Raw genomic sequence first — 22,204 nt, forward strand, 5'->3', positions numbered from 1 at the left:
CAAAGAAGGAAAAACATGGTCAGAAAGTCACAGCTGATAGATAGACAAGGGCAGGAAGAGCTGAAGGCTCTGAAAATAGCGGAGCCAAGGCTCTGAGGTGAGAAAAGGTGTGGCACATCCGAGGAGCCATTAAAGACAGGCCAGTGAGGCTGGAGGGCTAGGAGGATGAGGCATCCCAAACAAAGGTACATCATGGAGCAGTGGAGATAGTCATCCAGCAATGGAGCCCCAAAAGGATTTGAGGGGGATGCTGGGAAAAAGTCTCCTGAAGCTGTGCCAAAGACTACCTGCGTCCTCTTGTGATTAGGTGCTGTCAGTGGGCCCCACACTCAGCTACTTCATAGCCTGTTGCTCACAGAGCATCTGGAGCCACCCCACCCAACCCCCTCTCTGCCTGGATCGCTGTGCTTGTATCTGAATGGACTGCCCTGAACAGGGTGTGATGGTCCAGCAGCCCTAGATCAGAGCAGGTCCTTGGGCAGGCAGCTCAGAGTCTCCTGAAGCCAAAGCCCCGGGGTGGTGGTTCAGTTGTTGGTGCTCTGCTGAAGCCCTTTTCTTGGGACTCAGTTTACCAATCGGTGCCCTAGAGATTAGGTTTATTTTTCCTCTGCTCTCAGAGCGGGGCACGTGGCTGCAGTGTCAGCATCGCTGGAAATGCGGGTTCTTGTGCCTGCCCCTTGCAGCTCTCCCCCGTACCCTGGTTGCAGCATGCGGTCTAACAGGTGCCCTGCATCACTCCCCTGTGCTTCGGAGCATGGGGACTGCTCCAGACCCGCCATCCTCAAACTGGGAAAGAGTAGATGTTTCCCCCGTCTCCAAGATTCTACATATAATCTTCCCAGGTCTCTTTTTTACTCCTTAAGAACTTGCTCACTGGCCTTTAAGCACCCTTAATTCTCTGGGGTTCCCTGTCTTGAGAGTCTGGAAATGCTAGCAGGGAGGGCAGTTAGCAGGCCACAGCCCTGTGACATTTTTCCTGCCTGTTCCCATTTGGTGTCCTGCCATCTTCTCTTTGGGATCCCTGAAAGGGTAGCTGGTACTATTCTTAGCAGGTCAGGGTGGAGAGGAGAGAACATACTGGTACATTATTCATGCCTCTTCGTCTACAGGATTACACTCTGGGCTCCCAGGACATGGCCTTTCCAACATGGCCTTCATCACTGTTATGACAAGTACATCTACTATATAGCCCTGAGGTGAGAAGGTGCTTGGCTCCAGGTAGAGACAAAAGCAATTTTTCAGGGCCTCAAACTTGGAAAACAGTTTTAGGGAGCCCACACCAAGGAGGGACATGATTGGCGAAGGTCACAGAGGCCCCAGGAAGCATTTGAGTAGAGAATTGACCATGACTGTCTAGAAGATCCTATTCCCAGGTAATTACTCTAGTTGAGCGAGGTTGCATGCTGCTACAGAGGCAAAGGCTTGGTCAACTGGCCTGTCACCCTGCTTAGTCTGTGAACCTCATGCTGGCATGTGCAGCGTGGAATACAATGGTAACGAACCTGGCGTGTGGCTCAGTGGGTAGAGTGCTGGCCAAACACGCATGCCTGAAGCCCTGGGTTCAGTCCTCCCCACCACATAAGCCTGGGCGTGGTGGTGCACATCTATAACCCTAGCACTTGGGAAGTAGATGTAGGAGGATCAGGAGTTCAAAGTTATCCTCGGCTATACAGCAAGTTTAAGGCCGATCTGAAATACAAAAGACACGTATGCAGTTATACGTATGCAGTGTGTATGTACTCTGACAAGGGAAGGAAGACTCTCTGCTTCTAAAAGTTAGTGTGTTAGTCAGAGACCACGCACACCACCATGACCGGGGCAAGAGCCACAAGCCTGTTGATGAGTACTTTGCATGTGTGTGACCAATTCTTGCAACCACCCAGCAAGGTAGGAATTTGGAGACTGTTACAAGAGGCTCAGCAGATGGGAGGCTAATGGTCATCAGAGCTCATGATCGGGTTAGTTAGGACAAAAAGTTTGTTCTAGATCAAATGCTGCCACGTAGTGCAAGGGCTTTGGGCTGTGCATGGCCCAGCGAGAGAGACACTACCATGCTAGAATATTAACTGGTTGAGGTTGTCTCATTGATGGGAAACATTGAGTTGCTGGGGTAGTCACATGTGTCAGAACTTTCATGAACCTGGAATAAAGGCCAGTGACCCTATGGCTAAAACCAAATTATAAGGGATTAGTGGATCAGGCCTGAGGTGGCAGAGCCTCTGACTGGAAGCCACAGGCTGCATGCTGTGAAGTCCTAGGAGGTAGAATGGCCTTCTCTGGGTCCTCTCCCCACCTCTAACTTTTTAAAACTTTTTTTTTTTGAGACAGGGTCTTGCTATGTAGCCCTGGCTGGCTTCGTGTTTATGGCAGTCCTGACCTCTGCTTTCTAAATTCTGTGGGTACAAGCAGGTGCCACTACACCCCAGCCTCTGCTTCAGTTCCTAGTCTGTCAAATGACGTGACAGTCCCTGCTCTGCCTGTATTTCTGATCAGTGAAAAGAGCTATGGAAACCACCAAAGTGCTGTGAGTAACTAAAGGATGGTTTATGTTCGCTATCCTATTTATTAAGTTTTCTATTTTGCATACAAAATACGTAGGTTTTATCGTGGCATTTTCATGCCCAGCACTATGTACAGGTACGTGTCAATAAACAGTGCTCATACCCATCCCACATAATAATTCTTTTTACATGGTTAATGTTATTAAATGTGTTTCTGGTTAACATTAAGGAGGCGTGTTATAGGCCAGACCACAGTCTAGGCACTATCTGTGTTTGCTAGCTACAAACATAACTTATGGGTTGATGTACTCTTATGGTCCAGCGAGTCTCTCACCTGGCTGTGCACCAGAGTCCCTCAGGTGGACCCATAGGTCTAGACTGGAGCCCAGGAATTGGCATGTGGGCCACCTGCACATTCTGACCTGGGCCCAAGAGAGAATGGAGCTTGCTGAGGCCTCGGGCTGGGGCTGGTCTTCTTTCCCTGCTCCTCAGCTGCTCTGCTCACTGCACAGGAAAGATGCGGGGGCATCTGGGGTGACAAATGAGGATACTGACAGTGGCTGCCGACACGCTCAGTGCCACGCAGGTACTTCACAGGGCTTAGTTGTTGTAGGGGCGGAAAGAGGGACATTCTCTGGAACAGTGTGGTCTCCTGGGACACTCCAGCACCATGTGGTAGATTTTAATGCGTCCCTGAAGAGAGAGGCTGTGACTGAGGCGCAGAGTCATGGATTTCAAAGCATCCCATTGCATGAGCACGGTGTACTTCCGTGTGTATGCCTGCAGGTGCTCGTGTGTTGTCCTGCCCACTCTGTTTAGTGCGTGCATGTCTCTATTGTGTGTCATGCAGATCTGAAGCGGGCAGAGCCTCTGCGTGGGAGCCCGTGTGCAAAGGCAGAGGTGTTGCCACCCGCTGGAGTCTGTCCAGCACTAAGGAAAGAGAAAGAGATCCCAGAGAGAAGAAAGTAGACACGTTTCCCTGATCGCGTGGGGGGTAGCACAGGCTGTCCCTCTGCCAAGCCACTCGTTCTTCCCACACACCCATGTCTCACCCCCACCTCACGGCCTCACTCAGAAGCGCTTTCTCTAGGAAGATGACCTTGGTTGCCATAGTTAACTTTGTAAGTCGCTCTCCCCGGGCTCAGACTCACATGGATATTTATTATCTTGCCCCCTTATTAAAATTCACATATTTTTTGTGCTATTTCTCTTTATGGCCATGAACAGTGTCCGACCCTCAGTTTGTGCAATAAATATTGGTTGAATTCAGGAGTGTGTACTACCTATTTTCTTTACATTGTCCAGTTATCCTCTCCCTAAGATACACCGGAGGCCACTGGCTTGGAGTTTGTTTTCTGGGACACATTTGAAATTTACATAGCTATTAAGGACCGAGTGCTGGGATTGGAGGCGTGCGCCACCCATTCTCAGCTGCTTATCCTTGGTTTATCGAGGAGGAAGTCTAGTGGAGACTCAAACTCAGCAATTTACTCTGGGTGGGTGATGGGCGACCTGTTGCACAGTCGTACGTGGAGGGGCGGGCTAGCTGGGGGAGGCGCCAGCTGACAGGATGGGAGTGTAGGCAGGTGCTGGAGATCCACGGTTGACTCTAGCCTAATGCTGTAGGGAATCCTCAAACCCTTCAGAGCCTCAGTGTCTTTGTCTTTAGAATGGAGGTGAGAATACTTACAGCTCACGAGGATAAAGCAAAATAGTGAAAGAATGATTCTACATAAAGGAGGAAGAAGACCCAGTACGGGATGTGGTGGGTGGGCGGCTACTTGAGGAACAAGGGCACTTAGCCCCTGACAGGTTTGCTGAGGTGACTACTGGTGGCTGCCACACCACAGGGACTCCACTATGTCCAGTAGCTATGAGCAATTCTGAGTTCAAGTTTGCCCTCGTACCCATTGCAAGAGGCAGCAGCAGGCCGCATCCCAGGAAAGGCACGAGGCAGCGCTGGGTTCCCATGCTGTCTACCCCGGCGAGCAGCCGAGTGCCAGTGTGCCTGTGCCGTCATTATCATTCCTCCTGTGTTTTTTTTCTCCAGGGTTATTTATTTTTCTGAGGGGAAGGAATGTGGGGGAATTTACCACAGGGCTGGCCTTCATTTTTTTTTTTTCGGCTGCACAGCAGCCTCTTCTATATGAAGGAAGCGGCAGAGAGACAGATGGCAGAGTGGAGGAGGCAGAGGGTCCTGGCTGACTGTGGGACTGTGCTGTGTGCGTTATATAACCACCCAGAGGCTCAAGGCCGAGCCCACAGTGCATGTAGCCCAGGGCAGAACCTCCAAGTTCCTGGGCTCCCGTGAAATGATACCTGGCTCACTGCATGCACACTGGACTCCAGGCAAGCCTGCTGTCATTTTGCTTCGTCAAAGTCTTCTTCTCTCCATTTTGCTTTGGGGCGTGGGGGTGGATGGGGCCAGACTGCCTTTAGTCTTCTAGTCTCTGAAAACTGTCCTTGTTGCTTGGAGCATCCCCTCATCGCTTCTTACAAAAACCAAAGGCAAATGCTGTCCTCTCCCAGGGAGCCTTTGGCTTGCTCTATCCCGATTGCTCGCTCTCCCAGGCTCTGTGTTCTCCTGGCACTCCATGGAATCTTCTTCTTGGGTTTGACACAGAGCCTTGGGGTTTCATCTCCCATTCCACCCACAGGCTTGCTGTTCTTTTTTCAGGCTCCCCTCACCCACTAAGAATCACTCTCCAGTCTAGAATCCAGATGAATCTGGAATTTGACTCCAGGGCTGAGTGACGGAGCAGGCGTGAAGACACAGAAACCTTGGCTTGTGGGGATGCTGATTCTTGGGTCCACACTGGCCGAGTCCCGCTACCCATAGTTCTGCCTGGGCTGAGGCGTTTAGAGATGCTAAAGGGGAAATGCCTCAGCTTTGTGTAGTGCCCAGAGTGCAGCAGGCCCTGACGAGCGCATGAGGGAAGTTCTCTTTCCCATGCTGGCTCTCTGCCTTTGTGTCTCTGGACCTTTGTGTCTCCAGGGTTAAGCATCTGGTCTGTCTCATGCTCCTGACTCTTTCAAGAGACCTCATAGCCTGCAGGCCAGCCTTGCTTCTCTTGTAGGTTCTTGTCACCCTAGGCCTGAACTTGCTTGTCTCTGCTTACCATTTTGGGTTTTGTATTTCTTTTTTCCCTGTCAGATAGGGTCTCAGCTGTGTCACCCTGGCTAGCCTGGGAGATGTGACTTTCTTAGCATCCATAGGGGTAGGATTAAAGGTGCATGCCACCATGCCTGCCCTGTTTTGTTTCTGTTTTAAAATGTATAAATTTGGATTTTATATGTGTAGGTGCTTTGCCTGCATGTATGCTTGTGCACCATATCTGTACAGTGCCCAGGGAGGTTTGGACAGAGTTTTGGAGCTTCTGAAATTAGAGCTATTGATGATTGTGAGCCATGATCAGTATAAGCTGTGGACCTCTGAGACACCTCTCCAGCCCCTGATTTCTGTTTGTTATTGATGTTGTTGCTTCCTAATAACTGGTCGATTTTTTAACACAAGGGCTTACTTTGTAGCCTTGACCGACCTGAAACTCATAGAGATCTGGCCGCCTCTGCCTCCTCAGTGCTGGGATCATAGGCTGTGCCACCAGGCTGGCTGGGGTTTTGTTGTTGTTTGTTTTGTTTTAGACAGAGTCTTATGTAGCCCAGCAGGCCTCAGACTTGCTGTATGGCCAAACACTGAACATCTTATCCTCCTGCCTCCACCTCTGATGCTGAGATTAAGGCTTGTGACTCTTTCACATAGGGCTAGGGAATGACTACATGGCCTTTGTGCAAGCCGGACAAGTGTTCCATACTGATCTGTGTCCCCAGCCCTCTGGCTACCATTTCTAAGATTCTGAAACCCACCCGTTATACATTAGTGATTTAGCCGATAGAACAGGCAAGAGGGATGCTATGGCAGCCAGGTCCTGCCGGGACCTCCCAGCAAGCCCGGGTCAGCCAGCAGTGTTTTTTACCTGCAGGGATAGCTGCCAGCTGAGCTGAGCCTGTCTTCCCTCTTCTATCTGTGCCTGTCTGATGCCCTTTTGACAGAGAGGGTGGGGGATGACCAGGAGTTCTGGAAGAGCCCACATCCGATGCCTGCTGCATCCTGTGAGTCCTGCGCCCCCAGCTGTGAGACCACTGGGCCTGGTGGAGCAGAGAACGCTACTGAGCTTGGAAGTTAGGGAGGACTGAGCAGTGCTTCCTGGCTGAAGCAGCAGCCGATTCCGGGGTGTATGTGAGTACTCTTTGCAGGTGGAGCTTGGCTGGGGGAAGCGGTGCAGGCTTGGGAATCAGCTTTGCTGCTCAGCATGTAGCCTGCTCTGTCCCTTGCCAACCCTGAGACCTGGGATGGGTTAGCTAGTCTTCAATACCCCTTCCTCCTCATTTCGAAACTGGCCACCAGAAGCCACCCTTTGTGAACTGCTGCGAGGACTGGAAGGAAGACTTGAGCCATTGTTTGCGGCATCTGGAGCTCAGGAGGCAAAAAGTGGCAGTTGTCACCCTCAGTGAGAATGTGGGCAGGGCGGGATGCAGGAGTGGAGCATGTGTGCCCTGCCCTCCGGCTCCTTCAGTCTGTGGGGGACAGAAGACCCAGACCCTGGGTGCCGTGAAACAAGCACTGGGAGGGACACCCTGAGTGATCCGCTGCTCCTGCTAGCCATGTAACTTGTTCCAAGCACCTCTGCAAGGCCTGTCTTCTCTGAGGTAGAGATGAGGCCACTGCTAGCCTCGGGGCTGCTGTGTTGAGAGTGAAGCAAGGCCCTGTCATAGTTCTGGGCAGACAGCTTTTGCTCTCCCTGAAGTGAGACTTCTCCACTAGTGATGACTAGTTTAAAACACGGACAGGCAGGGGAGGCTTTTGGAAGGGGCCAATCGCATTCAAATTGGGTGAGAGGCTGGGGATGCGGGGCACGTAGCAAAGGCAGAAAGTAGAAGGCTTCAAGTGGAGAGGTTTGTGACCCTGTTTCCAGGCAGGAACTCGAGGGCAGGGGTGGGAACTGGGAGCCACTGTGCCCTCAGCCATTGCCAAGGACACAGAAAAAAGAGAGTACTTGTTCTCTCAAGCAAGCTTTGCTGTCAAGGACCCCTGAATGCCGGGATGAGAGGACCCTTCTGGCTCTGCCGTGGCTTGGGGTTCTGAGCAGGAGAGAAGCATGGGGCTGGGAGGGAGGACAAGCGAATCTGGTGAAGCTGGCTGCGTGGGGTAGGTTGATTGGCGGGGGAGAGACTGGGGGTGGAGAGGCCATTTAAAAGGCGGTTGCAGAATCGTTTTCCTGATAAAGAGCTGGGCTGAGTCATCTTCTGTGGAGGAGAGAAGTCATATCTAGCTCCTCCGGGTACTGTCAAGGTGGGATTTTTCTTCTCTGTATCAGCCAGAAGCTTGGCTGCCTGTCCTAGAGGCTTTGGGAGCAGAGGCCAGCGGCAGAGCATCCTGGGGAAGCTGGGCTGCAGGGAGGACCCAGTCAGAGTGAGTAAGCTGAGCACTCAGAGGGGCCTTTGGGGTTGGGACGTGACTCAGGGCATGTGGCATCCCCTGCCTGGCCTGTTTTTCCTCCCAGTGCCAGGAGGCAGATGGGGACTTCTGCCAGCCTGTTAGTAGCAAGGCTAGAGCTGGCCCTAGGGATCCCCACTCCTGTCCCCTTAGCTGGCAGCCCTCCTCTCCCAAGTGTGGGTCGTTCCAGAGGGAGATGTGTCGGTCTGGTCTGTATCCACTGTCAGAAGGCATTCCCCATGCTTCTGCCATGGATGCATCCTTCGGGGTCTGTGTCACTTCCCTCTGTGTGGGGAGGATGTGAGGCTGGGCTGGCAAAGGGGCTAGGTTATTACTCAGACCTCCTCATCTTCCTGCCCCAGTCAAGCCAGAGGTTGTATTGTGGCTGGGACATTGGGTCCTTCCTGATCCCACCAGGGGGGCAGTTTATCCAGCCTGTTTACCCGTCCTGTTGCCAAGGCTCCCAGGCTGCTACAATGGGCTGCCTCACGCCAACCTCTCTTCCCACCTCTGGCTCCCATCCTACCCACTGGCCTTGCCTGGACACTCCCATTGACGGCAGTCGTGTGGAGAAACATTTCCTTGAATTCTCAGTGCTCTGACCTTCTGCTCTGGCCTTTCTTCCCTGCCCCAAATCCCTTCCTTTGGTTCAGACAGGCAAAGTGATAGGCAGATTTGGGGGGCTGCCTACAGGAGGTGAAAAAGACCAGGGGCTGGGGAGAGGCTTGTTCCTGCTAGAGCAGAAACAGAGCTAGGAGTTTACTGACTCTTAGCCTTACGACTTTCCTACTCCAGCACGTTTCATAGCCTATCATTCGTTTCTATCTTAGTGAGAATAAGTTCATCGGCTTCCCCTGAAAGGGAGCAGTGATCGGAAGCAACTGAGGGGCACTGATAGGCTGGGGAGACGGGGGTCTGCAGACTCCTCCAGGAACCTTGAAGCTTCCTTAATGCCCTTCCCACTGAAGCTCTGAGCTAGAGAGCCAGTCAGACTTCCTGATTCTGAATCGCAGCCCTTCCACTTAAAGTTGTTTGACACTGCTGGGTGGGCACCTCTGAGCCTGGCTGTCACCTACACAATGGGAGTGGCAACAGTGTTATCTTTTGGGGTCGCTGCCTTATAGATGAACACAGCAATGAGTGTGGAGCACTGACGTAGGTCATGCGAGGCCTGTGTCATGGCATCCCCACCTCCCTAAGGCAATGCTCTGTCTTTGAGCCTTTCTCTGGCTCTACCCTGTCTCACCTGACTCCAGGTAGCTCCTCTCTTCCTTTACCCTCCAGCCTTCTTCTACTGAAGGCCTGGCTGTATTCAGGGCTGCTGTCCAGAGATCTATATAGGCCTTCAGAGACCTAGGCTAGAAGAAAGGGTATCATGGCCTGTGCCACAGCTACAGTAGGGGCTGCTTGTCTCTGTGACTGGGGTTTACCTCTGATCTCTCTAAAAGCAAGAAGCAAAATCTTACACAAGTTTGCCATTGCCAGAGATGACATTGCTCTGGGTGACTTTAGTTGGTATGTAGCTTATAACAAGGGACTCCAGGGTTCCTTTGGTTGGTCAAATCCTGCCCTACCCCATCCCATGTTTGTGCAGGGTGACAAAAACTTTCCAGGCTTGTTGGCTGGGTTGGCCCCAAACCTCCCATCAAATTCCTTTTTTGTGTCACTGTGGCTGGCCTTGGGGGCAGAGCTCCGCTAGGAGGGGGACTCATTCCCCTCTGGCCCCTTCTGTCATTCCTCTCAGAGCTTAGGGGCAGCTCCAAACTCACAGGAGGGAGGGCCATTCAGGGCAGACCAAGCTCTGATGGGCCTGGCTGGAAGTCAGCAGCCTCCTGAGTCACCCACTCTTTGTGATCCTTTCTTTTCCTCAGCCCCCCAAGCTAGCTTCTCTCCAAAGACCTTTCACACTGATGTTGGAAGACGGGGCTGGGGAGGGTTGTGGGGGACACAGGCCTGGTCCTGAAGCAGCAAAGGAAGAAGGGAGTGGCAATGTTCAGGGACACGGAGCGGCCTTGATGTTCAAACACTGGATCACTGTCTATCTGCCTTCCACCATGGGATTCTGCAGCTAGGATGTGGTGCTCCACAGTGACAAGGGCCCATAAAGGTAGCTCTGTAATGTTGGACAGCTCACCTCACTGGTCTGGTCTTTGGGTTTTCTCATCAACACAAAGCACACAATAGCAGTTTGTGTCTTATAGGGTTGCTGTGGGAATCCAGCCGTACATGTAGTGTGTAGTGTATGCCTAATCAGTGTTCGCTGCAACTGCTGTAAGTGTGTCGTAAGCAACATTGGTGGGTTCTTTATCCTGAGTCCTATGGGATGTGTTTGCATCTGTGAATCTCTGCAGGGTATATCAGGCCGCGAAGTAAAGCTGTACACTGGTGTGGTGGTGGTGGTGGTGATGGTGGTGGTGATGATGATGGTATGGTGTGGTGATGGTGGTGGTAGTTGTGGTGGTGTGGTGTGGTGGTGGTGCTGGTGGTAGTAGTGCTGGTGGCGGTGGTAGTGGTGGTGCTGGTGGTAGTGGTGGTGCACAGAAACACGCCCAAACGTGGAAGCCATTGAAGGCATTTATGGTTGAGAGGCCTGTACCAGTGGGAGGCACACCACGGAGTCATGAGCCCATGTCAACTGAGTATATAAACACGTTTTGCACACACAAGGGTATAGCTTTAGGGATACAAGGGTTGTGTGGAGAACTGTGCTGTGACAGCCACCTCTGAGTTGCTGAGACTCTGTGGTGCTTCTCCGTAACTCCAGAGTCTCCTGACATGTGTCCTTCAGGACCCTGATCTATGCAACAAATGTGCTTTGCTGGAAAAAGATCAGATACTGTCTGTCCCCACAAGCCAAGTGGGGTCACAGTGGCCAGTTCTTCCTGGGGTAATATGAGCCGTCTTTGCCCTGGACTTGATGATGACAGACCCCTTGTTCATATGATCTCAGGGTGGTCCCCAAATGTTTCTCAGCTAAGGAGCCCCTGACTCTGGGAGGAGGTAAGAGCTTGCCAAGATCATAGGGATAGCCCAGCCAAAGGACTTGGCTTTGGGCCAGGGGACCTGTTTCCAAACAGAGCAGAGGAAGCAGACACTGGATGGTCCACACATCCCTTAAGATGTCCCCGTGTATGGAAACCTCATCTTCGGCTGTCCCAGGGGAATGGTCTGGCTAAACCCTTCATGTTTTACAGAGTGGGTAACTGGGGAGGAAGAGGAATACCACAGCGGGGACAGGCTCTGTGCTGTCATTGTGGCGTGATGGCAGAGCTACAGGTGTGGTGAATGGACAGGAGGATGGAACCAGAAAGCCATGAAGCATGAATTGGACCTGGCCTCCTTGGACTTCTCTGCTAACTCCAGCATAGCAGGGAGGGGGTCTTTGCCCTGGGATACTCTCTGGATCTCAGTTTCCCCATCTATAAAATGGGATAGTGGTGAATTACCTGTCTCCTCTATCTAGGCCCTTCCACCTCTCAAGAGTCCATGAACTCCAAGCCAGGATGGCAAGATGCCTAGAAAGACTGTCCCTGGAGACCCATCAGCCTGTCAGGGCCAGGGCTAATTAGGATGAGTTAGGAGGGAGGGCAGGGTCAGATTCCTCAAGAACTAATTAGCTTCCACAGTCAGGAAGGAGTTTTCTCAGCCACCGGGTAAGCTATGACCCTGGTCCTAGGCTGATCCCTCCAGCTGCCTGTGACTCAGCTGTCCAGGCAGCTTGGTTTATTCATTGTTCAACAGTGTTGAGTACCGAGTGCATGCCAGCTGGGCACTGTGGACAGAAAGAGAAACAGTGACCTCGCTTAATAGGGGTTCGACCTGTGACCTCTGTCTTTGCCATTTCCCACTGCCTCTTCCCCCAGAAGGACCTTGAACACCGTCTTTGCCACCTGTAGCTGTGTGGCCGCGCATCTGTCAGGAATCTCTGAACTTTCTCAGAGAAGTTCTCCTCTGCAGTCCAGGCACACAGTGACTGTCACCCGGTACACTTGGGAGAGCAAGATAAATGAACACAGTGGGTCAGTGTGACCGCCACTGACATTTCACTTATGTTAGAATATATGGGCTTTTAAATAATTTTCTTTATAAAAATGAGGGAAGCTTGCGGAAGGATATAGAAGAAACTGGCAGAATGGATTCTTGATTTGATGTGGTATAATCAGGGGTGGGGACACTGCCATGGTTACTTTTTTATTTGAATGTGTTAACCTTTCTCTGTCTAGAAACCTACACAGAGACAGGTTTCTCTGTGTAGCCCTGGCTGTCCTGGAACTCACTACGTAGACCGGGCTACCCTAGGTCAGAAATCTACCTGCTTCAGCCTCCCAAGTGCTGGGATTAAAGGCGTGCGTCACCATGCCTAGCGTGTTAACCTATTTTTTAAAAAGAAGTCTTAGGGGCAGGTGAGATGCTTCAACAGGTAGAGGCATTTTGCTGTGCAAGCCTGGAGTTTGGGCCTCAGAACCCACGTAAAAGTCGAAGAGACCCGACTCCACTTACTATCTTCTGCCTCCACACGTGCAAAGTGGTACAGGATTCCCCACAATGATAAAATGCCTTAAAAAATAAATCTTTGTAGCATCTTCCTATAAAACATCAAGCAAATGGCCCTACTCTGAATTTGAGAGTGTAAAAGACCCCCAGAAAGGCATATGGAAAGTATTTTGGGGTTGCTTTGCACATTTGGGACTCTTTAGACCAAACACTGTTCTCGGGATTGGAGTCAGAGAGGAAAACGTATCAAGCGAGGCCCTCAGAGCTGTGTTTGAGGGGAGAAGATGAATTAGGAGATGTGCAAACACTTGAATTTCAAAGAGCAGTTGAGTGCCAGGGAGGAAAAGCAGAGATAAGACCCGAGACAGCAAGGCCCCTCCAGGGAGGGCGCACTGTCAGGGAAAAGGATGTTCCCTGCACTTGAGGCGTGTAAGGCGCCTTACTTGGCCCTGTCTTTCTTCCACTTCCCCTTCTCTAGTGTAGAAGAGAGGCAGAGATGATGAGAAACATTCTCAAGGGGTGAGAGTGGCTGGTGGTCAGGGGGACCATGGGAGATGTAGTTAGTGGGGTGACTCAGTTTGGAGAAGCACTGTCTTGGCAACCTTCCCGGGCTGTCCAGTGGAATGGGCAGGCCGTCCTGAACATCTGAGCAGCTTCATCCTTGACTCCTCATGACAGCTGATTCTGGGAAACCGGGCAAAGGTCATATTTCAAAGAAATGGTCGGCTGTAGGAGGGCTTGGTGTTGACTGTCTGTACGCCCATTTGCTAACTAGGCCTGTGTACTCTCTGCAGCCTTAGGCCGGAGCACTAGCTTCACTGAAAAGGATCTGAAGGAGGCCAAGGCGTGGAGCCAGCAGATCGCAGCCCAGCTGACCACCCCTCCCAGCTCCAACTCCCGAGGGGTCCAGCTCTTCAACAGGCGCCGGCAGAGGGTGAACGAGTTCACCTTGGAGAGCCGTGGCCAGAAGCCACCAAAGCATAGTCAAGAGGCTCTTCCAGCAGGGCATCCTTCGAACCCTACAGGCCATGCCCCAGGGCTCAGTCTGAGACCTCCATCTCCACCCAAGCCAGGCTCTCCAAAGCATCCCAGCCCCCGAAGTCCCAGCAGAGGGGTCCCTGGCCACATCATGGAAGGCTACTCAGAGGAAGCCAGCCTCCTGCGACATCTGGAGAAGGTTGCCAGCGAGGAAGAAGAAGTACCACTGGTGGTTTATTTAAAGGAGAATGCAGCCCTGCTAACCGCTAATGGGCTCCACCTGTCCCAGAGCCGGGAGGCCGAACAGTCCTCACCAAACCCTCCAACAACAGAGGCACACAGTCCAGCTGCAGACATCAACCAGAACCTCTCCTCGCCCAATGCTACACTCACCACACCAGCGTCCAACAGCCACCACAACCAGCCCACCACCGATGTGAATCAGAATCCCCCAGCTGCTGTCACCCCTGTCCAACAGAATTCATCTGAGGCCCAGTATCCCACAAATGGCACGCCCGATTCCAAGCCCAGCACTCCATGTGCCGATGGGCAGCCCCAGGGGCCAGCAGGGGAGGTGAGATCCAGCATTCTGCTGATTGATAAGGTGTCAGCTCCATCCCCTGCCACCAGCACCTTCTCTAGAGAGGTCACTCCCCTCTCCAGCTCTGGGCCACCAGCAGCAGATCTCATGTCCAGCTCCCTGCTCGTTGACGTGCAGCCTAGCAACCTAGTGGTGTCAGCAGAGCAAGAGACGTCCGGACGTGCAGCTGTCACCATGCCCACCACGCCCACCAAGGTGTACAGTGAAGTGCATCTCACGCTAGCCAAGCCCGCATCGGTGGTCAACAGGACGGCCCGGCCTTTTGGGATCCAGTCACCAGGGAGTACCAGCCAGGTGGAACACAGCCCCATGATGGGAAGACGACATTTTGGAGAGAAGACCTGGGCTCCCCCGACTACCTCCATGGTGGACAGGAGTCCCCAGCCTCAAAGGCACATGATGTCCCGCAGCCCAATGGTAGAAAGGAGGCTAGTTGGGCAGCGAAGCCCAGTCCTGGAGAGACGCCCCTTAGGAAGCTTCACCCCACCCCCCACCTATGCCGAGACTTTGTCAACAGCCCCAGTGGCTTCCCGGGTTAGGTCTCCTCCTTCTTATTCTACTCTGTACCCCAGCTCTGACCCCAAGCCACCTCATCTGAAGAGCCAGGTGGCCCCTGCCAACAAGACAGGCATTTTGGAAGAGTCTATGGCCCGCCGAGGCAGCCGGAAATCAATGTTCACTTTCGTGGAGAAGCCCAAGGTGACCCCGAATCCAGACTTGCTGGACCTAGTGCAGACAGCTGATGAGAAGCGGAGGCAGAGAGACCATGGGGAGGTGGGCATGGAAGATGAGCCTTTTGCCCTGGGAGCTGAGGCCTCCAATTTCCAGCAGGAACCAATAGCTCGGGACAGGGCCAGCCCTGCAGCCGCTGAGGAGACTGTCCCTGAGTGGGCCTCCTGCCTCAAGTCACCCCGTATTAAGGCTAAGCCGAAGCCCACACCCAACCAGAACCTCTCAGAGGCCTCAGGGAAGGGAGCTGAGCTCTATGCCCGCCGCCAGTCGCGGATGGAGAAATATGTCATAGAGTCTGCAGGCCACACTGAATTGGCCCGCTGCCCTTCACCTACTATGTCCCTGCCGTCATCCTGGAAGTATTCTACTAATGCCCCTGGGGGCTTCCGAGTGGCATCCCTAAGCCCAGCGCGGACTCCGCCTGCCTCTCTCTACCACGGCTATCTGCCGGAGAATGGGGTCCTGCGCCCAGAACCTACCAAGCAGCAGCCATACCAGATGAGGCCTTCACTCTATGCTCTGTCTCCCGTCAAGGAACCTCCCAAGACCTCATCCCGCTCCACCTCACCACGCACTCCGTCCCGCACTGTCTCACCACGTGCCGCCTCTCCAGCCAAGCCTAGCTCCCTGGACCTGGTGCCCAACCTGCCTAGGGCAGGCCTACCACCATCTCCTGCTCTGCCTCGGGCTTCCCGCTCCTCCCCAGGCCTCTACACTGTCCCTGTCCAGGACAGCCTCCAGCCCACTGCTGTGAGCCCCACCTACAGCAGTGACATCTCGCCCGTGTCTCCCTCCAGGGCCTGGTCTCCCCGAGCCAAGCAGGCCCCCAGGCCTTCCTTCTCCACCCGGAATGCTGGAATCGAGGCCCAGGTGTGGAAGCCTTCTTTCTGCTTCAAGTAACGCATCCCAGTGCCTGTCTTGCCTCCTTCTCAGAGGGTCAGAGAGAAGATGTGGCAGGATGTGGTTAGGGGCTTAGCGAGAAGATAGGCACCCATGGATCAAGGTCTGGCTGTTGCCAACAGCTAGCTATGCAACCGTGGGTGGACCATCTCCTCTCTCTGAGCTGTAGACAAAGGGGTGTAGACTCCTTGTCTGGGTGGTGCGGAGGGTCATAGAGTAAGACTACCCTGAGAGGGTCCTGTTAAACAGTCTTTCCCTGGCCTTGCAAGCTTCAGGGATGGACCCTGATGGCAGTGTCTTGCTGGCCGAAGGCCCAGAGGGCTCCTCGTGGGGACTTCTGTAACAGACAGTGGCTTCTGGCTGTGCCTTACTCATAGGGCTCAGGCTCCTGGCATCTGGCTTCCTGCTTCTGGATTCTCACCTCCACAGGGTGTTTCTTCTCCTCTGCCTTCTGGACATTTCCTCTCCACTGCCTCAGAGAGTTTTGCCTGGCTCTGCCTCCTCTCCTGAGTCCTCTGCTGCCTGTGGACTTCAGCGTATCACTGTTTTCTGATGCTTGTCTTCCTGCCCTCTGAGACTCTGCAGCCTCCATGCCCTCTCCAGGACCTGACTACACAGGGAGGGAAACTCCTGGGCTCAGACCTCAGACCTGTTTCCAACTGCCTTGCCCTCACTGTTCTAGGGTGAGGGGACATCCCATGGTATCCCTGAGAAGAATGTCCTTTAGAGGGGGCTATGCAGACGTTAGGAGAGTGACCCTTGAGTCATATAGTGACCTCAGCCAAGGTCTCCCTGACCAAAACAAGCCACCTCAGTGCAACAGCACAGGCCCAGGGAGATGCAATGGAAGAATGTTCTAGACTCATGTATCTTCCATTTGCTGGGTGACTTTGGCCAATTCACTTTTCCTTTCTGGACCTTAGTTTTCTCATGGACACAGGGTCTTCTAGTTGTGGTAATGGCTGAAGATTGAGAGACTAGGCTGGTGTAGTGGAATAAAGGTCTCAGAGGCAAGGGGACTGTCATGCAGAAAAAAAGTAGAAAGGATGGGCTGTTGCTGAGGGACACAGGAGTTAGCTTTCGATGAGTGTGACCTGGTGAGGTACAGTGGAATGAGCTACTGCAGCAAGCCACAGTCAGAAGCCTGGACAAGGCGAGCTTAAGCTTGGAATCAGCTGGTGACAGCTGGACCAGGGCATGGTAGCTCAGAAGAGAGGGACAGGGTAGACCCTAGAGCTTTGAGGAAAAGATTGGGCTCAGATGAGAGTTCTGACTGGATGTTCACTTTGGGCCTCAGTTTCCCCATTCATACAGAGGGTGTCGAGTCAGGTAGCCTGAGATCACCATTCCCTGCCCCTCTTTGGATATGGTACAGCCCCTCCCTCCACCGAACTAGTCTTCGTTGGGGGTGGAGAATACAGGCACAAGAAGACATATTTAGATGGAATCTTCCCAAGACTTGGGGCTAGGACCACCCACTTCCTCTTTCCCAGCCCTATTTCTGGGATCCCAGAGAGGCAGGGGTGGTGGAAGCGGTGACCGTGCTGGGCTGAGTGCGCTGGCTGAGTGCGCAGTTTTCCTGAGCTTTGGGCTTGTCTCCATGGGAACAGGGGTGCCTTGTCAGGGAGCTCATCCAAGCGGGAGAGGGGGATGCATGTGGGAACTGCGAGTGAGCTTGGCTTCTTCAGGTCTCCCCAGAACAGAGTGAGCCCCTAGGAGACCCTGCTCTTTTGTACCTGGGGTGAGGGTGGGGGTGGCAGTGGAGAAGCCCGTCCTCCGTCCTGTAGCTCTTGCCGCTGGGCTGAGCTCTTTGCCACTTGGTTCTGTCTTCTGTTCTCAATACACTCTGTCTCAAATCTATCTGCCTTGCTTCTTTCTTCTGCGCTGTTGCTGCCACGGGCTGGGGCTCTCTGCCCTGATTGGGTCCTGGAAGTGAAGTGGAACCGCTCAGCCGTGTGTGTGTGTGTGTGTGTGTGTGTGTGTGTGTGTACGCGCGTGCGTGCGTAGGAGTGAGGTTGTGTCCTTGGGTGCTGTGTGCTACTGTGCCTGCTGTGTGTCTGCATCTGTTGGTGTCAGCCATGGGCTGTCTAGGAAAGGAGGGCGTTTTCCTCCCTTCACTTCTTTCCCGAGGCTAGCCCAAACTGTGTTGAGGATAGAGGAAACACACTGCTCTACGGCCCAAATTGGTTCCCCCCCCTTTTTTTTGATAGGGTCTGTAGCACTCATTAGATAATGGGACATGCCTGCGCCCCTTGATTGGCTTTTGGCTCTGAGATTGGTCTCAGCCGCTAGTCCTTCCTGTCTCACCAGGGGCAGGAACCTCCCTTGAAGTTCTCCATAAACTTGTGGTATGTCTCCCATGGGTGACCTGGTTGCAAGCTGCGACGTGTCACACACAGAAAATAGCTCTCAGGGACTCTGACCCTTGGAATAAAGAGGAGAGGAGGCCTGGTGCTGAGCCTTGAGTTGCTCCCTCGATGAGATTGGCTATCCTGGAAAAGCCTCCACAGGTCACTGTAGCGTTATATCCCTCCAATCGGTCCTCTCTGGCTCTTCGTAAAGGTGCTTTTTAGTGAAAGGACACAGAGGTTGGACTCTTCTAGCAACTGCTGCCGTGTGATTGGACAGTTTATACCGTCTGCCTCTCGTTTCCTTTTGATTGGGAGGGACTACATTCTCTACATTGGTTGAAAGGGTGACTGGCAGATGGCTGACTGGGTGAACGCATGGATCTTGTGGGTGATTGATTATAGGCTTTGATTGGGATGAAGTCACTGACTGGACCTGATAGCTTGGGACTGGGACGAACGGATGATTGCTAGTGAACGTGGACTCAACCAAAAGCCCAGGCGAGCGACTTATTTCTGGAATAGGGGTCAACAGCTGGATAGTTTAAGGTGTGTGTGTTTAGCCTGGATTCCCAAGCCCTCCGCTTTCAATCCCCTTAACACTGTTTAAGCATGGTGTAGCCTTTGAAACACACACACAGAACACTGGGCTTCATTTTCATCACTAGCGAAATGAATGCAATAATGCCAACGTCCTAACCGGTCTGACCTAACTGGAAGACGTGAGAGATGACAGACGAGGAAAAAACACGTAGACGGATAAGTACTCAGATAGGTGGGAAATGCATTTGCCACCATAGCAGCACAGTGCTTTTCACCGCAGATGCCTTCACCACCTGCTTTGTGCAGAACCAGTCTCACTGCCCACGTTGGCAAGAAGCGCAGACAGGGAAGAACGCTGTCCAGAGATGAGAGGCTTGGCTTCCTTTTGTGTCTCTGCCCGCCAATAGGAATTTACTCCTGCTGGGCCCCCAAGAAAATAAAGTGAGGAGGTAACTTTGAAACATAAGGGCTGAAAGGATTCATGAGGTCCAATCTTAATAGCGGTAGTTATATTTTTTGAGTAGCTAAAACAACCGTATGGTTCAAAACTAAACATAGACTATAGTCATTTAAAAGGACCTGTCCTCACCCACTGTGGCTGTGTGCATTGTGCCTACCAGCCCCATACCTTAGCCTGCTGTGTCTTTTCCATCTCTACTTACGGTAGTTTCTGTTTAGTAATTCCCTCCGAGGAACGTGCTAATGCACGCAATGTCCCTTCATATGAGCTGGTCTTTCCTCGCGACTTCCTGGACACCCCATTATAGAGAGGAGGAAGATGAAGGCTAAAGGGCTGGACGATTGCTTGCCCATTCCCTTCCACCAAGTGAGGGAACCTGTATCCAAAGCAAGGAGGGGCTGACCCCAGATAGCAAAGGCTTTTAAAACTTCTGCATTGAGTTGAACCATCCGTATTTTTACTTCAGGCACTACTACCTGACTTTGTTGGGTACCTTTCCGATCTCCGAATGATGGACAACCGTACTCAATCTTTTCCAAAACCCTGACTCGGAGGACCTGGCACTAAACCTTCCCCTCGCCCTCTCTGCTCTCTCCCCAGGACCGCCCCGAGAGCCTGCCCACGTCCCCGCCCTGGACGCCCGGCGCTTCCCGGCCCCCCAGCAGCCTGGACGGCTGGGTGAGCCCGGGACCGTGGGAGCCGGGTCACCGGAGCAGCATGAGCAGCCCCCCGCCGCTGCCGCCGCCGCCACCAATGTCCCCCTCGTGGAGCGAGCGCTCGGTCTCCCCGCTGCGACCGGAGGCCGAAGCGCGGCCCCCGAGCCGCCAGCTGCAGGCGCTTCTGGCGCGCAACATCATCAACGCGGCCCGGCGCAAGAGCGCCTCCCCGCGGCCAGTGGCCGCCGAGCCCCTGCGGCCCTTTTCCCCGCCGCGGGGGCCGCCGCCGCGCATGCGCTCTCCGCAGCCGGCTCGCCCCGCAGGCGCCTTCCGCGGAGCCGCCTTCGCCCCCATCCCGCGGAGCCCGCTACAGGTCGGGCCTCCGTCCTGCGCTAGTCCCCAGAGTCCTCAGGCCACGCCGTCCAGGCCTTTTCCCTACCGCCGCTCGCCCACAGACTCCGACGTGTCCCTCGACTCTGAGGACTCCGGGCTAAAGTCGCCTGGCATCCTCGGCTACAATATCTGTCCTCGAGGCTGGAATGGCAGCCTGAGGTTCAAGCGTGGTAGTCTCCCCACCGAGGCCTCCTGCACCACCTAAAGTTTTCCACCCTGGAAGGGCTGAGCCCAAAGAGGCACCAAGCTTGGGGAACCCCAGCACCGGGACCCCAAAGGGTCTGACCTCATTGGACAGCTCCAGAGAAGGATCAGAGAAGGAGAGCTCTGGGCCTGGGGGCCAGGTAGCTAGACACTCAAACTTGGGTTCTAGCCCTTGGTTCTGCCATTCCTTTGTGTGACCCTGAGTGAGAGCCTCCTGTCTCTGACCCTCAGCTCTGGCCGCTGCAGTCTCCAGACATTTTCCCCTTCTATTCACACACTCGTGCCTTGGAGAAGGCAGCCATGCCCCCCACCCTTGGGCCTGCAGCGTGCGCCTTCTTCACTCCGTTCTCCAGCAGCCTGCCAAAGTATGGTGTTGAAAAGAACCTAGGCCGTGACCCATGCCCAGGCCCTGGCTTGACCACCGGCTCCTGGCACCAAGTTCCAGGCAGGAGCAACTGTTTTCCATCTCTTCTCAGACTAGCCCTATTTTTATCTGGTGACCTTTAGTGAGATCTCCCAGGCAAGCTCAAGGTGCCCTGCTGGGCCCCTCTGGGGAGAAGGAGCTGGAAGAGTTTCCCCAGGCTCTGCCCTGCTGCCTTTGTTGCCCCAGCGCAGGGTGTCCGGGGTCTCCCTATGGCCAGGGCAGAACAGTGTGTGAAGTGCTGGGTTCTCTGGGGCTATGGGTCTCAGGAGCCCCAGACCTCTGCCCTTCTGGGCCTGGTCATGGGAAATCTGGTGTTTTTCAAAGCTGAGGAGAGAAGAGAGCCTTACATGGCTGCCCCCCACCTGGCCTTACCTAATTGGAAAGAGGTCCTCGTTGCAGAATATGTAAGCCATGGCCAGGATGCATAGAGGGGACTCCGGTATTGGGGAGGGTTCTCATCCTGAAATGCATCCCATAGTATTAGAAAGGGAGGTTGAGGGTGGAGGACCACAGAGTTTGAATTCAGAGACAATAAACCTGGGTGGGAAGTCAAGGGGCCATACCAGTATGGGCCTGTGTTTCTGGCCACCAAGTAAACGCCTCCTCCCTTCACTTTCAGGCCTCGGCCCAGAAGAGTGGGCACTGCTATATTCATTTTTTTCACATCTCACTCTGGCCTAACTTGTGCCTATACCCAGTGGCCTTGAGGAGTTGGTCCCCTAAACTTCAGTGGCTCTGATTCCAGTCCCCAAGAATGACACTGGGAAGGATGTGGCTGAGTTTTGTGGTTTTCATCGTTGGCTGATGGTACCCATTGAGGTTCAAAATATCAGCTTCAGAATTCAGAACCTTGGGGTTCAGGTGCTGTAGTTCAATGAGGTGCAAATATACGTAGGTGAAACAAAACAGGAGGATGTTGTTAAAGGCAAGGGATGATGTGATTTGGAGTATTTAGTAGATTTACCCACACATCAGGATGATCTAGAACTCCCTAGAGGAAGCTAGGGATTAGGGTGGAATAAAGTCAAAGTTGGGATGAAGTATATTGGAATAAAGGAGAGGTTCGTAATGGCCATGGTTGGGAACCTGTCTCCACTGGGAAGATGAGAGTGTACTCAGCGTAGTCAATAAATGAATACATTTACCAAAGCTCCTACCTGCTGCAGCATCCTTTGTAGCTAAAAAGTCCCAGGCTAGGGATGCCTCCCAGAGAAGACACTATTAAACATCCAGCTGATGCTGTGGCATAGATCAGCTTCTACCTGCATTTCCTCAGACAACCAGCAGGAGGCAGCTTTGAGAAACTACAGTTCTGTTTCTGCTGTTCTGTCATGGTGACTGCCTTCTCCCTTATGGTCTCTAACACACTAGAGCTTGCCTGTATCCTGCCTCATGCCTCTTGTAGAATTCAGAGCAATAAATGCTTTCTTCATTCTTCTGCCTCCTGTGTCATTTTTGCCTTTCAGGAAGCCTTTT

The 22,204-nt window shown here is 53.3% G+C and overlaps 1 protein-coding gene across 11 annotated transcripts in view; it reads left to right on the plus strand.

Annotated features, from left to right (window-relative positions):
- Positions 1-22,169, plus strand: part of Synpo (synaptopodin) — a 53,897-nt gene extending 31,728 nt beyond the window's left edge. For 4 of the 11 annotated variants that reach the window (XM_075968577.1, XM_075968579.1, XM_075968578.1 and 1 more), the window contains 2 exons: positions 13,284-15,670; positions 19,652-22,169. In XM_075968577.1, the coding sequence (XP_075824692.1) occupies positions 13,284-15,670; positions 19,652-20,305 (3,041 nt within the window). In that variant the 3' untranslated portion in view covers positions 20,306-22,169. Of the gene's footprint in view, positions 1-1,109; positions 1,374-2,328; positions 2,525-7,684; positions 7,708-7,782; positions 7,972-13,283; positions 17,561-19,651 lie in introns of those variants that run through there. The other 7 variants (XM_075968585.1, XM_075968586.1, XM_075968584.1 and 4 more) reach the window with 5 other exon arrangements.
- Positions 22,170-22,204: the final 35 nt, after the last annotated feature.

The sequence above is a fragment of the Microtus pennsylvanicus genome, chromosome 4, assembly GCF_037038515.1.
Source record: "Microtus pennsylvanicus isolate mMicPen1 chromosome 4, mMicPen1.hap1, whole genome shotgun sequence".
Lineage (NCBI taxonomy): Eukaryota > Metazoa > Chordata > Mammalia > Rodentia > Cricetidae > Microtus > Microtus pennsylvanicus.